Source organism: Chrysemys picta, chromosome 2 (assembly GCF_011386835.1).
Source record: "Chrysemys picta bellii isolate R12L10 chromosome 2, ASM1138683v2, whole genome shotgun sequence".
Classification (NCBI taxonomy): Eukaryota; Metazoa; Chordata; order Testudines; family Emydidae; genus Chrysemys; species Chrysemys picta.
Window position 1 is genome coordinate 4,678,787 of NC_088792.1, and position 14,371 is coordinate 4,693,157.

General features: G+C 43.7%; 1 protein-coding gene across 2 annotated transcripts in view; it reads left to right on the forward strand.

Moving 5' to 3' along the window:
• The window catches only part of SMARCC1 (SWI/SNF related, matrix associated, actin dependent regulator of chromatin subfamily c member 1), a 151,779-nt gene that overhangs the window by 53,803 nt on the left and 83,605 nt on the right, over nt 1-14,371 (forward strand). For both annotated transcript variants that reach the window (XM_065586693.1, XM_065586694.1), the window contains 6 exons: nt 1,609-1,668; nt 2,547-2,584; nt 4,759-4,880; nt 8,404-8,475; nt 12,971-13,084; nt 14,040-14,193. In XM_065586693.1, the coding sequence (XP_065442765.1) occupies nt 1,609-1,668; nt 2,547-2,584; nt 4,759-4,880; nt 8,404-8,475; nt 12,971-13,084; nt 14,040-14,193 (560 nt within the window). The remainder of the gene's footprint in view (nt 1-1,608; nt 1,669-2,546; nt 2,585-4,758; nt 4,881-8,403; nt 8,476-12,970; nt 13,085-14,039; nt 14,194-14,371) is intronic.

Sequence of the window (14,371 nt, forward strand, 5' to 3'; positions counted from 1 at the left end):
CTATGGTCTGACCCAGTATGGCAGCTCTTATGGTCTTAGAGAGGTGACTTGCCCATGGTCACACAGCAGGTTAGTGACAAAGCCAGAAATAGAACCCAACTCTGAGTCTTACCATTGTCCTGTTTACTAGACCACACTATCTCCTATGGACATCATAAAATCCCTCTTGGACAATTGGTTAAGTACAGCAATGAGAAGAGGGGTAGGTCCCTAATTTCAGGAGTTAGGCTCCCACGTGCCATTTGGCTTTGGAAATCTACCTCTGAGTTGTTGGTTTGTTTGGGATTTTTTTTTCTTCCTGAAACAAGTATGGTCACTGCCAGAGGTAGGATACTGGACTGCATAGACCATTGTTTGTTTATGTGTTGGTAGTTCGTATGGCCGTCAGTAATTAATGTATTTTAATTTTTTGAATCTGAAGTACAATAGGTCGGTTCCTGTGATATGGGATTTGGAACATGGTAGTTGGAGGTAGTTTTGGTGGCTTAGATCTAAGGATACTGCACAGTGTGCACCAGCAATAAACTTCAGCCACAACCACTACTGAGGGAATTCTGCGCCAAAAAATTAAAAATTCTGCGCACAATATTTTAAAATTCTGCATATTTTTGTCCAAATAACACAATATAATCATGCCAGTTTCAATTATTTTGGTAATTTATTTAAAAATATCTGTCAGCAAGTATGTCTGTAGCAATACAGACAAAAAAAAGACTCAGGTAATTTTTTTTGACACATAGATTCCTTGCTAGGCATATTAATACAAAACTTTAAGTAATTCATTTAAACTACAATACAGAAATGTATTTCCCGAATCCCTCAGAAACAGCGCAAAGGCATAGGGCAGTCAGGGGTAACAGCAGAGCTGAGGGAGAGGGAAGGAGCCTGAGAGTGAACCTGCAGGGTTGTTGGATGTGGGTAGGAGAAGTATGGAACAGTTGTTTGGGTTTTTTTTGGGGGGGGGGGAGGTAGGGATTGTTAGGGCGTTGGGGAGCCTCCCTCATGCAGACCATGGCTGACCCCATGCCTCTCCCATTCAGTCAGGCATGTCTGCCCTGTCTCTGTGTGGCCCTGCACCTCCACTCCCATTCAACCCCACTCAATGCTCTCACCCCACTAACTCCTGAGCCTGCTCCCTGGTCTGTCCCCCTCCACTAGCCCTTCTGCACCCCAGTCTGTGACTCCCCCAGCAGCCCCATGTGCCCCACTCTGCCTGTCCAAACCTGGCTGTGCAAGCAGGGTGCTGTGATGAATGCAGCCAGCTGCTGGATGTTCTCGTGCCACAGTGGCATCTGGTGGGTGAAAGGTGGAACTGCAGCACTCCTCTGGCAGAATGTATTTTCTGCGGGGGGGGGGGGAATTCTGCACCAGACATTAATTCTGTGTGGTTGCAATGGTGCAGAATTCCCCCAGGAGTACACAATGTGGAGAGCCCGGCATATCTGTAGTAATGTATGGGGTTGGCCTTTTCTCCCCAATAAAACAAAGGGATGCTAGTGTGGTAGGTGAGACAGATGTGCTTGCTAGGGAACATTGTGTGCTTGTAAGGATTGAATCTTGATAGAGGGGTTACAAACGTCACATTTTCAATCTTGTTTACTTTCACAGTGAACCCAAAGAAAGACAGTGAAAACACGCCAGTGAAAGGAGGAACAGTAGCAGACCTAGGTAAAAAATTATATATTTTTAATTCTTTTTAGTCATTGTCGCATATAATGGACCCCTGTTTGTGCAATAAATGTTTGTAATTTTTTTATATTTAAAAAAGAAAAATGTGGTAAAACCAGATACTTGAAATTTTTTTAGATGTTCTTCCATCTGTGGAATCTCCATTTGGTACTTGCTTTCTACTATCTAATGCAGATTTATGTGATAGAAGTTATTAGCTTTTTCCCTTGAAGCTGCTCCCTTGTAGACATTCTTTACACTATTACTGATTTTTGTATATGGGCAGATACTTACCTTTTCCAGATCCCTTCTTTCCATGTACTGGGAACCAGTGTGATTCACTTTGAGACATACCTGAGCACTGCTGGGCTCTAGGCATTAAAGACCTAAATGAGTCTTCTACATTCTGGTGTGCAGGGCTGCATATAAGGACCTGGGCCAGGGGTAGTCAATTTTTTATTTTTGGTTAAGGTCCAAATTTCTTGATCAAAGTATAGTCAAAAGTCCAGACTTCCAAGAAACATTTTTCACTTCCCGATAACAATGATGATGATTAAAAAATAAAAAGATTTTGCAGTCCATTCAAAAGCATCTGCCGGTCTGGATTTGGCCCGCGATCCACCTTTTGGTATCGAGAGAGCTTAATTATCCTTGCTGTGTATTTATGCTCTTATCCTCTTTCTCTGTGGCAGCTCAGTGTGCATGAAGAAGAGATTATGCTTTAATGTTGCACTGTCCATGTTCCTTTTTCTTGTCTCTCCTCCACCCACCCCAAACAAACGAAATCCTGTCCAATAAAATGACTGTGATGTACAAAGGTTTGCAGGTAATCCAGCTGCACTTTATTAGTTTAATTCTCTTTGCTCTTTACCTTGCAGATGAGCAGGATGAAGAGACAGTTGCTACAGGAGGAAAGGTAACAACTGTTCAGTTAGAAAAGTTTAGTAGGGAATAACCTTCATCTGACCTTCAAGAACTCAAACTGTACCTTGCTCCTAAATTGTCTTTAAGAATAAATACATCCTTTGTAGGAGAGAGTCTTCTGCTCATATGAAGTTCTCCTTTATATAGTAAAAGAGAATTTACTTAGTATTGTGAGGTTACTACACACTTTTAAACATAAGTTAAATGGAATCTGAAGAGACTTAAATAAACTTCAGCATGCTTTGCTCGGCTTTTAAAAACCTGCAGGATTGAATCCTCTGTTTTTGGGGAGAATTTATTAATTGAATTGTTGAAAATGTAGTGTCTTATGTATAAACAATTTGCCGAGTAAACCTTACTGTTCTGGTGGAGCACTGACCTCTAGAGGCCACTCATGCAGATGAGACAGAGCCAGATTTCCAAAGTTTGGTGCATCTATTTGCGTGTGTGGAATTTGTGTGCCTAACATGTACACCTGTGCACGCCAGTTAGGTTTGTTTGCTCTTGCACATGTCCAACTTTGAAAACCTATCCCATACTCACTCTACGCAGTCTGTGCTATTCTTGTTTTACTAAATTTTGGGTATATATCTGATTTGTATGTGGATTTGCTGTAAAATTGAAGAACCTTTATGCTGTTTGAAAAGGGGAGAGAAGAAAGAATCTAAGGGCTTATCTACAGTGTCAATTTACGGCACTGCAACTTTCTCGCTCAGGGGTGTGAAAAAACACCCCCCTGAGCGCAGCACGTTTCAGCACTGTGAAGCACCAGTGTAAACCGTGCACCAGCACTGGGAGCTCTGCCATGACTACACAAGCCATGTTAAAGCGCTGCCGTGGCAGCGTTTTAGCGTTGCCATTGTAGACTAGCCCTTAGGCTGCTGTGCTCACGGGTGTGAAATCCACACCCTTCAGCCCTGTGACTGTGCTGACCTAACTCACCATGCAGACGCAGTTAATCGATGGAATAATATTCCATTGACTTAGCTGCCATTGCTCAGGGAGGTGGAGTTCATAAAGCAGCAGAAACCCTCTTTCTATCATTAGTATGTGTCCACATTGCGGGATTACAGCGGTATAGCTACAGCACCGTAGGTATGCTGCCATAGCAGCCCTAATGTAGGCATGGCTGTAGTGGTGTATGCCATCTATCCAGATTGTAACCAGTTATGACTTTTGAAGTGTTATATAACCCCCAACCTCACCCTATCCCCTTCTCCCTCCACCCCGACACACACACAGAATACACAAAAACCCGTACACAGCATTCGATGTCATCATGCCTTTTCAACAAGGGCTGATTCCTCCAACAGTTACGTTTGTCAACGCATTCAGCTCAGATTTCCTTCTTAAACACTGCTGCCACAGTCCAGTAATCTCCCCTAAAAAGCCTCAACAGCCTCTTTCAACACAGAACAGCTTCAGGAATCCTGGATCAGGCCAGGTTTGGGGGTGGTTGTTTTTTGTTTTTGTCTCAGCAGTCCTTCTCAGAACAGGATCCCATAGTCAAGGAAGCCGAAGCTTTCCTGATGACACCACCTGCGCAGCCATGCACTTCCCTGGGTCCCTACCCTTGACTGAAAGGAACAATGAGAACACCTCTTGCACCCTTCACCCTCACTCTGAACCCTGTAGTCACTTCTGATCTGCTCAGGGTCATACCTTGCAGTATCATTAGGGCCCACATGCACAAGCAGCATGGGATAGTAGGGGGCGGATGATCCTATGCAATCTCTGTGGCCGACTGAGAGTGGTGTTTCATGGGTTAGGATAGGATGAAATATGCTTCTTTTTATTCCCTTTTCTTGAACATTCCTCCACATTGGAATGTCAGCCTCTGAGTCATGCTAACCACCTGCAAGTATTTCCTGGCATCAGTAGTACTAGACATAGCCTATCGAGGGACTTGCAAGTTTCTGATTAGGATGCTGTATTTACAGTGCTTATTGCCGGCACACATTAACTGGGCGTGTGGACCTTGCTACAGTGCACTGAGAGTTCCATAGCGCAGCAGATTGCACACAGCCAGTTAGTACACTGTAGATTCACACTGCAGTTTGCTGTGCACTAGACCACTGTGTAGACAAGTCCTTATTCATGCTTTCTCCCTCTCTTCTCCCCCCCCCCCCCATTTTTAACGCTTTTATTGTCTTTCTCCTGCTGTAGGAAGATGAAGATCCCAACAAAGGTGATCAGAGTCGATCCATTGACCCGGGTGAAGACAATGTCACAGAACAGACCAATCACATAATTATTCCAAGCTATGCATCATGGTTTGACTACAACTGGTAAGAACAAAATATGGGGAGAGGATTCAGAGAGTTACTGACCTTCTTTCACCAGTTAAATACCTGGGCTGGAATTCTGTTGAGTTGCAAGCAGAAATTAATTTAGTTTAGGTCTAGCGCCTTTTTGACAGCTATCCCCATTGCAAAATGCACCTTAATGTGATTAGAAGTTCTTTGTTCTTAGCCTTGTAGGGCTTGTGGTAGGTTAGAATTAAGGTGGAGAAGCTTGCACAGTACCTGTCTTCGGTATGCCTTGCCTTGGCTATTGTTGCTTAGACTTATTTTTCATGAGTCCCAGATTTGCCAATAACCTTCCTGCTCACCCATAACCTACCTTGGCTGCTAATTTTTCTAGAAATGGGAAATGTTTAACCATCATGGATTTCAAATATTGACTCTAAAAGGATTACTTATTATTTGGACTTTATCTGTGGGGGAAGAATGTCTGCTTGTCTTTGAATTCCCCTTCATCCTTTTTTATAAGGAGTGTCCAGCTTATTACGACTGTGTAGCTCAGAGATCTAGGTGAACTAACCAACGCTGGGTGTGTGTTGGGAGTGGAAGAGGAGTAGTATGAGTGACTATATCTAGAATTGCTAATCACTGGTGTCTGGAAACCCAGCCCTGACTGTAGTGATTTTTTTTCAAAATACATGTTTTCAAAACTCAGTTGAGAGATTGTCACTAACCTGAAGTGGCCATCATTTGAGGGGAAGACCTCTTTGCCTGTGTGCCATTTTAGGGTTATAACATTGATGTTTCCTTTGTTGAAGTTCTAGGCTGTTGCAGCTGTGACAGCAAATTCTAATCTATACAAATGCATCCTTAACACGTTTCCAAATTTTCACAAAATGATCGTATGTGTCAGATGTCATCTTAGTTGTCGTCTTTCATTATTATTATTTGAAAGAGATGCAATGGTTAGGTCATTAGCCTGAGATTTGGGTTCAGTTTTTTGCTTTGCCAAACTATGACCCTTGGGCAAAGTGTCTGTGCCTAAAAATGAGGATAAAAAATGGCAATTAGCCAGGATGGTCAGGGATGATGTCCCTAGCCTCTGTTTACCAGAAGCTGGGAATGGGCGATAGGGGATGAATCACTTGATCGTTACCTGTTCTGTGCATTCCCTCTGGGGCACCTGGCATTGGCCACTGTCAGAAGACAGGATACTGGGCTAGATGTACCTTTGGTCTGACCCAGTATGGCTGTCCTTATGTTAAGAATACTGTCCTACCTCGCAATGTTGTCGTGAGGATAAATATATTAAAGGATTGTTAGGTGCTTAGGTACTCTGGTACTGGAGAGAGAGAACATTTTGTATTACGGTACCACCCAGAGGCCTCACTCGGAATCAAGGTACAATTATGCTGGGGCTTTCAGGCAAAATCCTGATATTTCAGTTGCAGGTTGTCTACTAAGAGGATTCCAGATTAATCTGTTTATAGCAGCAGTAATAATCCTAATGGGGTCTCTCAGGCAGCTAAATCAGTTTGTGCAACATGACTGGCAGAAACTTGGTGCTGTGTTTCTATAGACCCATACAAAACTGCTCATTAGATCATTAATGTCCACTATGACGCTTATGCTCCAATACATCCCTTAGTCTATAAGGTGTCACAGGACTCTTTGTTGCTTTAGACTAGACACTGTTTTCTAAAATATTTTGTAAAGTGTTATGGACAAAGTCATTCTAAGGCTAATATCATTTGGCTCCAGCAAAAAATAAAATAAAAATGTTTGTGTGTGTTGTATAGCACCAGCATGACCGGATCCTGACTGGTGTCATTGCATACTACTTCAACGCAAATAATACATACTAGAGAGAATGAGTATCTGAAGGAAAAACTGCTATGATTTTCTTTTACAAGGAGTGTTCTTTCTTCTCTCCCCATGCCCCCATCCCATCCTCCAAAGAAGGAGTTATATCTAAAGGCCATCATAATTGTCCCCAATTCTTAACTTCATACAAAAAAAGTTGTCATTGTATGAGCTTATTAAAGTAATTTTATGGAGGGAATCTCATTACTGTGCCATTTAAGCGTCTTTTACAAAATGGGGCTGACTTTTTTTATCATTGCCTAAAACAGAAAAGCTATTTCATAGTTCAGTTGATGGCAAGAGAATTATATCCAGAATACTGTGTATTCCTTGCTGTTTTAATACACATAACCCAGGAAAGAGCTCATCCATTAAAGCATGGAGAAATGAGTTGAATAATCAAGGACCATATAAATTTTGGCTGACAAGTTTGATTTTTTTAAGCAGGATGAATTTCTATTTGCACTTTACATTTCATAGCCTGGTATAAGATGATTTTTCATATTCTATTTACCTCGTGTGTATTGCACAAAATGAACTGACTAGCTTTATGGTGATAGAATTCTGGAGGTGGAATTACTCTAAAGTTGAAATGTCTTGATCAGTTTGCTTTGTTTTTTTTTAAAGTAACAGATCAGCAAACCATATTTCCTTCTTACGCTTTATTTGAAGGATGAGAGAAACTAACGGAAATCTCTTCACCTGCTACAGCATATGTTACTTGCAGCTAGTCTAGTAAAAGCTGTAGAATGGTAGTCTTCTTTCATCCCCCTTCAGTCAACTAAAAAATTCCACTTTTATTTGAAATTTCCCCCATAGTATTTACATGTAATGCATTAAATAACTGACTAGACTAAACTGAATTTTTACTTTATCCTTTGGGCTAGTTTACTTCGTGTGTTTGATAGCACTTTGTGTATTCTCAGTTTTGCTGTACAATAAGTCAGTTTCCTCTTTTATTTGTGTGTATCTTTCACAGGGCAGCAGCAGAAAGAGAATTTTTTGTAAGAAAATGAGATTGTAAAATCCCCCCCAAAAAGACAGAGCTTGAATTCAATTTAATTTTTTATTTTTTTATTTTAAATTGACTAGTGCAAAGATGTTGAAATATAGGATCATAAACTTAATACTCCTAAATGCCTATTTAGGCATTTGCCTGACTTTCAAAGCGATGAGCTCCCAATTCTAATGCTGCATGATTTTGAAGCAGATATTTGCAGGCTTACCATTACATATGAATTGCAAACATTTAGGTTTTTTTTGAGGCAATCAGACCTGTGCTGAATACACTCTACTGATTAGACTGGGGTGCAGGCGAGTGCATTTATCAACCTATAAACTTTCAAAACATTAGTGTAAAAATCTTGTTTTATGGGTTGAACATCTTGTTTCCTCTCACTCCACCCAAGTCTGATTAAAGGAACGTTGGGCATGTATCTTTCCATCACTTGAATTAAGCACAATCTTGACAATTCATGTCTAAACTGCTCTGCTTATGTGGTTAAAACTAAGTAATTAGAGGATATATTTCTATATGCTGTGTTGGGATATTTGGGTGTGTGTACAGTGTTCGTTTTAAATGTTAGCACTTTAGGTGCGCATGTTACGGGTGGGTAAAAGTTCTTGAAGGTGAACTCAAGCTATTGGCAGCTGGATTTTGTATATTCTCTTTAGTAACCATGTTGCTTATCACACTTTCTTGCAGTATTCATGTAATTGAACGCCGCGCTCTTCCAGAGTTCTTCAATGGGAAAAACAAGTCCAAGACTCCAGAAATGTAAGTAAAATGCATAGATATAGGCATGTGGCTGTGTTCCCTAAATCAGGGGTCTCAAACATGCGGGCTGCATGCTGCCCATGGAGTTTTTTCCTGAGGCCCCCCATAGGTGCCAATTCCACCAGCCGCCAAGTTCCCCTCATCCTCCATCTCCGCTCCCCACTACTCCAGCCCAAACAAGGACAGTCAATTAGAAATAATGGGAGTAAAAAATCATAAATGATTTTCTTGGCCTCATGACTCTTTCTTGAATCAGTTCTCCTGTCACCCCTTTCTTTCCAGTTTCCTCTGCTTCCTTTGTTTTGGTGCGTCGTTCTTTGCCACTTCAAGTGTTTTTGAGGCGCTTTGAAATTTTCTCTGCGCTTCTGCAGGTTACGCCTCAGCATTCTTTGGGCTCAGTTTGACTTAGTGCAATTTTTACTCCTGGGGGATTCTGCATGCCCGCAGAAAATACCCCCACCCTGCAGAATTCCTGTGCTTGGGGCCATGGGTGCGGTTTTTGGGGGGGGGGTCCCAAAACAGAGGGGAGGCATAAGGAGGCACACGGGGTTATATGCCACTCCCCCCTATTTCTGCAAGCGCAGAGCTACCCAGCTGAAGGAGGCTGCGTCTAGGCTTTTGCTGACTCTTCAGCTGAACGCCGCACCCTGGGTCCTAGTGCCAGTCGTGTTTCACTTCTGTGTGCTGCGAGGCTTCCTTGTTTTCTGTGCAGCAGTGAGTGCCTGCGGTGCGGCTGGATAAGCGGGGGTTGGGGAAAATGATGGAAGAAGAGGTGTGGGGAAGGAAGCAGGGGTGGAAAAGGTCAGGGGGAGGTGAATGTGAGAGTGAGGGGGATGAGATGGGGAAGAAAAGGGGATAGGGGAGTCACGGGGGAAAGCGGGAGCCCAGCTGGGGCTCCCCCGTTATGCCGGGCCATCGAACCCTCACCCTGACAAGCTCTACCCCCTACCCCTAGACCCCTCCAAGCCCCCCACACCCTGACCCCAACCAGCTATACCTGGACCCCCAACCTAGAAGCCCCACTCCCCCAGCACCCGGACCCCCCACTGATCCCCCTGCTGATCCCCAACCACCTTCACCTGGATCACCTGCAGAGTCCCATTGCCCCTGCACCCCGAAACCCCCAATGAGCCCCTGTGCATCCAGATCTCGCACTGAGCCACCCTCACCCAGATTGCCCCACACAGAAACGCTCACCCTACACCTGGATGCCCCACACCAAGTCCCTCCACACTTGGATCCTGCTGGACTGAGCCTTCTCATCTGCACCTGGGTGTTTCTGGGGCAGGCCCAGCCCTTGCACTGTATCAGGGTCAGGTGCAGCCTCACTGCCGAGTTCCTATACCAGGGGAGGCGGGAGCTTCAGGGTGATCTCCCACCTCAATGCAGCCAGTCGCCTGTATTCCCCACTGCCGTACTAGAGCAATATTTATTTATTGACAAATAAAATTTGCAGAATTTTAAAATATTGTGTGCAGAATTTTTAGTTTTTGGTGCAGAATTCCCTCAGGAGTAAATTTTTCCTTTTCAGCATGTCATCCTCGTCTTCCCTTAAGCGACAGCAGCTTTAAGTAATGTACTTGTAGCAAAAAGACATCAGTTAAGAACAAGCACAACTGCTACATTCCTGTGCTTTGGTGTTGAATGTTACATGCATGGGTGTCAGAGCTGCCTGGATGTCTCTGAAAACCATTAAGTTTTATGAATCCCTTCAATCACTTTTAAAGGCTCTGAGTGCCTCTTGTAAGTAGGCCTTCAGTTGAAGCATGAGTTGGCCAATGCTCACGCAAGAGCTTGCGGGCAGAGGTATTCATAACTAGACAGACAACTGATACTGATCTTAGAACCTTTAGCTTTGACACTGAGAACCATTTGGAAGTGGACTTTACCATTCGGCAACCGCTATCTTTCACTGTGTGGCATGCCTGGTTTACAAGGCTAAAAACTGGTTGAGCTGTGGAAAAAGGCTGCCCAGTATGGCAGTCATCTCCAGGAGTGGTGGAAGATTGAGTCTGAAGGCATAGACCTAGTCTAGTATCAAGTGTGGAGGCCTTGTAAAACTGGGCAGCACAGTATGGGGAGGAGGTGACCAGCCCTCTGTGGTGAAAGAAATGGTTCGGGACTATTTAGAAAAACTGGACGAGCACAAGTCCATGGGGCCGGATGCGCTGCATATGAGGGTGCTAAAGGAGTTGGCGGATGTGATTGCGGAGCCATTGGCCATTATCTTTGAAAACTCATGGCGATCGGGGGAGGTCCCGGATGACTGGAAAAAGGCTAATGTAGTGCCCATCTTTAAAAAAGGGAAGGAGGAGGATCCGGGGAACTACAGGCCAGTCAGCCTCACCTCAGTCCCTGGAAAAATCATGGAGCAGGTCCTCAAGGAATCAATTCTGAAGCACTTAAAGGAGAGAAAAGTGATCAGGAACAGTCAGCATGTATTCACCAAGGGCAAGTCATGCCTGACTAACCAAATTGCCTTCTATGAGGAGATAACTGGCTCTGTGGATGAGGGGAAAGCAGTGGATGTGTTATTCCTTGACTTTAGCAAAGCTTTTGATACAGTCTCCCAAAGTATTCTTGCCACCAAGTTAAAGAAGTATGGGCTGGATGAATGGACTATAAGGTGGATAGAAAGCGGGCTAGATCGTCGGGCTCAACGGGTAGTGATCAACGGCTCCATGTCTAGTTGGCAGCCGGTTTCAGGTGGAGTGCCCCAGGGGTCGGTCCTGGGGCCGGTTTTGTTCAATATCTTCATTAATGATCTGGAGGATGGCGTGGACTGCACTCTCAGCAAGTTTGCAGATGATACTAAACTGGGAGGAGTGGTAGATACGCTGGAGGGTAGGGATAGGATACAGAGGGACCTAGACAAATTAGAGGATTGGGCCAAAAGAAACCTGATGAGGTTCAACAAGGACAAGTGCAGAGTCCTGCACTTAGGATGGAAGAATCCCATGCACTGTTACAGACTAGGGACCGAATGGCTAGGAAGCAGTTCTGCAGAAAAGGACCTAGGGGTTACAGTGGACGAGAAGCTGGATATGAGTCAACAGTGTGCCCTTGTTGCCAAGAAGGCTAACAGCATTTTGGGCTGTATAAGTAGGGGCATTGCCAGCAGATCGAGGGACGTGATCGTTCCCCTCTATTCGACATTGGTGAGGCCTCATCTGGAGTACTGTGTCCAGTTTTGGGCCCCACACTACAAGAAGGATGTGGAAAAATTGGAAAGAGTCCAGCGGAGGGCAACAAAAATGATTAGGGGGCTGGAGCACATGACTTATAAGGAGAGGCTGAGGGAACTGGGATTATTTAGTGTGGAGAAGAGAAGAATGAGGGGGGATTTGATAGCTGCTTTCAACTACCTGAAAGGGGGTTCCAAAGAGGATGGATCTAGACTGTTCTCAGTGGTGGCAGATGACAGAACAAGGAGTAATGGTCTCAAGTTGCAGTTGGGGAGGTTTAGGTTGGATATTAGGAACAACTTTTTCATTAGGAGGCTGGTGAAGCACTGGAATGGGTTACCTAGGGAGGTGGTGGAATCTCCTTCCTTAGAGGTTTTTACGGTCAGGCTTGACAAAGCCCTGGCTGGGATGATTTAGTTGGGAATTGGTCCTGCTTTGAACAGGGGGTTGGACTAGATGACCTCCTGAGGTCCCTTCCAACCCTGATATTCTATAAAGCGCCACTGACCTGGAATACTGTTTCCGCTGTTGGTGCCTAGTTATGTGATACCCAAGTTACAGCCCGGCTTGCAGACTGATAGGGAAGGGCATTGAGCGGACAATGTATGGGGGACCTCTTGTACCCGTGTGAATACTTTAGGCATCTTAAGTGTTTGGGTCAATGGCCAAAAAACACATCTGGAACCAAAACAAAAATGTCAATGAATTGTTAATGATTCTGGCCATTTTTAAATGCCAGGGTTGAGCCCCTCATTTGGAATGAGCTTTTTCACTTTTTTTTCTTTTTTTGGTGGGGGGCGGGGAGAGGGGGGTTTGCCTGCTTATATTTCACAACAACGAGAGAGCTATTTTGGCAATCTGAGAGCTACTTTTAATTTGTGGATTATTTATTAAACACATAAAGAATAGTTGATACTTTGACAACACACACAGAAAGATATGGACCCTGATTAAAACTAAATAGACACAAATATAAAATGCTTAGGGGGTGAGTCAGATGATGTCACACAAACAAATTTGATAAAGAAATACACACTTAACTTCTTGTGCTTTATATTGATTGCAAAGTTCATTAGGAGTAACAAGAAAACCCTGCAGGTCTTCAGCTTCACTGTCACCCTGCAGTTATAAGTGTGCATTTTAGGACTTTATGGTCCTTGAACTGAATATCCGGCACCCTTGGCTTGCTGTACATATTGAAGGATGGGGGCCAACATGGAGATATTTTAGTAATGGTCAGAATTTGAAATGACACATACTATGAACCTGTGTAGATTTTCAAATGTCTGTGAACTGCCTTCTCTTTCCAGATACCTGGCTTACCGTAACTTCATGATTGATACGTATCGCTTAAACCCTCAGGAGTACTTGACCAGCACTGCCTGCAGAAGGAACTTGACTGGAGATGTATGTGCTGTAATGAGGTAAAATCTTAAATCTTGCAGCCACTACCCTTAGCTGTAACAATACATTTTATCCCAGCAAAGCTGCTTTATTACAAATTGTAAGTTATATCTCCTGCATAATGAGGTAGAAGACTTGGGGCCTGGGCGCATCAATTATGTTTCTATTAGCAGATCATTTTTTTTCCTTTTTTCCACATTTTATAAGACCCTTATTGACAGTGAATATAACAGTGGAAGTTAAATACTGTGAACATGGCTCCGAGACCAGCAAGAGATTGCATGTTAACTAATACAGTGATATTCAGCTTCTACCATGCAGTTTTTTTTAGTATGTTTTTAGAATTTCCAGTATGGCAGCTCACTGTGTGTTTTTTGCCAAGTGAGCATCTTATATCTGTATTGTGATAAATACTTTTTTAAAATAGCTTTTTTTGTGCAACAGATTCCAAAGCATGTTATACTCCATACGTACAGCATCACTGATGCACAATCACCCTGAGGCAGATGGTGGAAGCTAACTGATGCATAGTACGGAAACTATCACAATTCATCCCACTCTTTTCTCTCTCTCCTCTCCTCTCCTCTCCCCCTCCCCTTCCCCCCCACCCCCCCTCCTCCAAAGAAGTTTTCACATCAGCGGGCTTAGCTTTAGATCTGTTTTCTGAATTGTGTGAAATGGTTTCCCGTTGCCCATAATTGAAATTGTCGGTCCACTCTCATTTTGTTGAATGCAGAGAAGTGGGATTGTCAAGCCTGCATTGAGAATTAATGCAATGTGTTCTGTTTCCCTGTCTGTGATAAAGGAGAAGTGTAGGCAGCTATAGGACAGTGCTCAACCTGCCTGTGTTTGATTTGCAGCAAACGCATCACAGTTCCACACTTGAACTTTCTCCCTGGTATCTTCTTTCTGCAGCTGCAGATGTGCTTGAGGGTTTGTTTCCTCAGACTTTAATCATGTAATGTTGTTTCCTAGAGTGCATGCCTTTCTGGAGCAGTGGGGTCTAGTTAACTACCAAGTGGATCCAGAAAGCCGTCCCATGGCAATGGGCCCTCCTCCTACTCCTCACTTCAACGTGCTTGCTGATACCCCCTCTGGACTTATGCCTCTTCATCTCCGAGCTCCTCAGGTAAATCCTACAGGTGCCACCACCATGTCCATGTGCGCACACTTATTCAGATAGAAATAGTGGTACATGTATTTTGGGAATGGCTTAATGTAGTCCTAACTAGTCTGTATTTGTAGCTACGGGCAGTGGTGTGCGTACCTGAATGAAGTATGTAGCTCAAGTTCTGAAAAAAATGCAT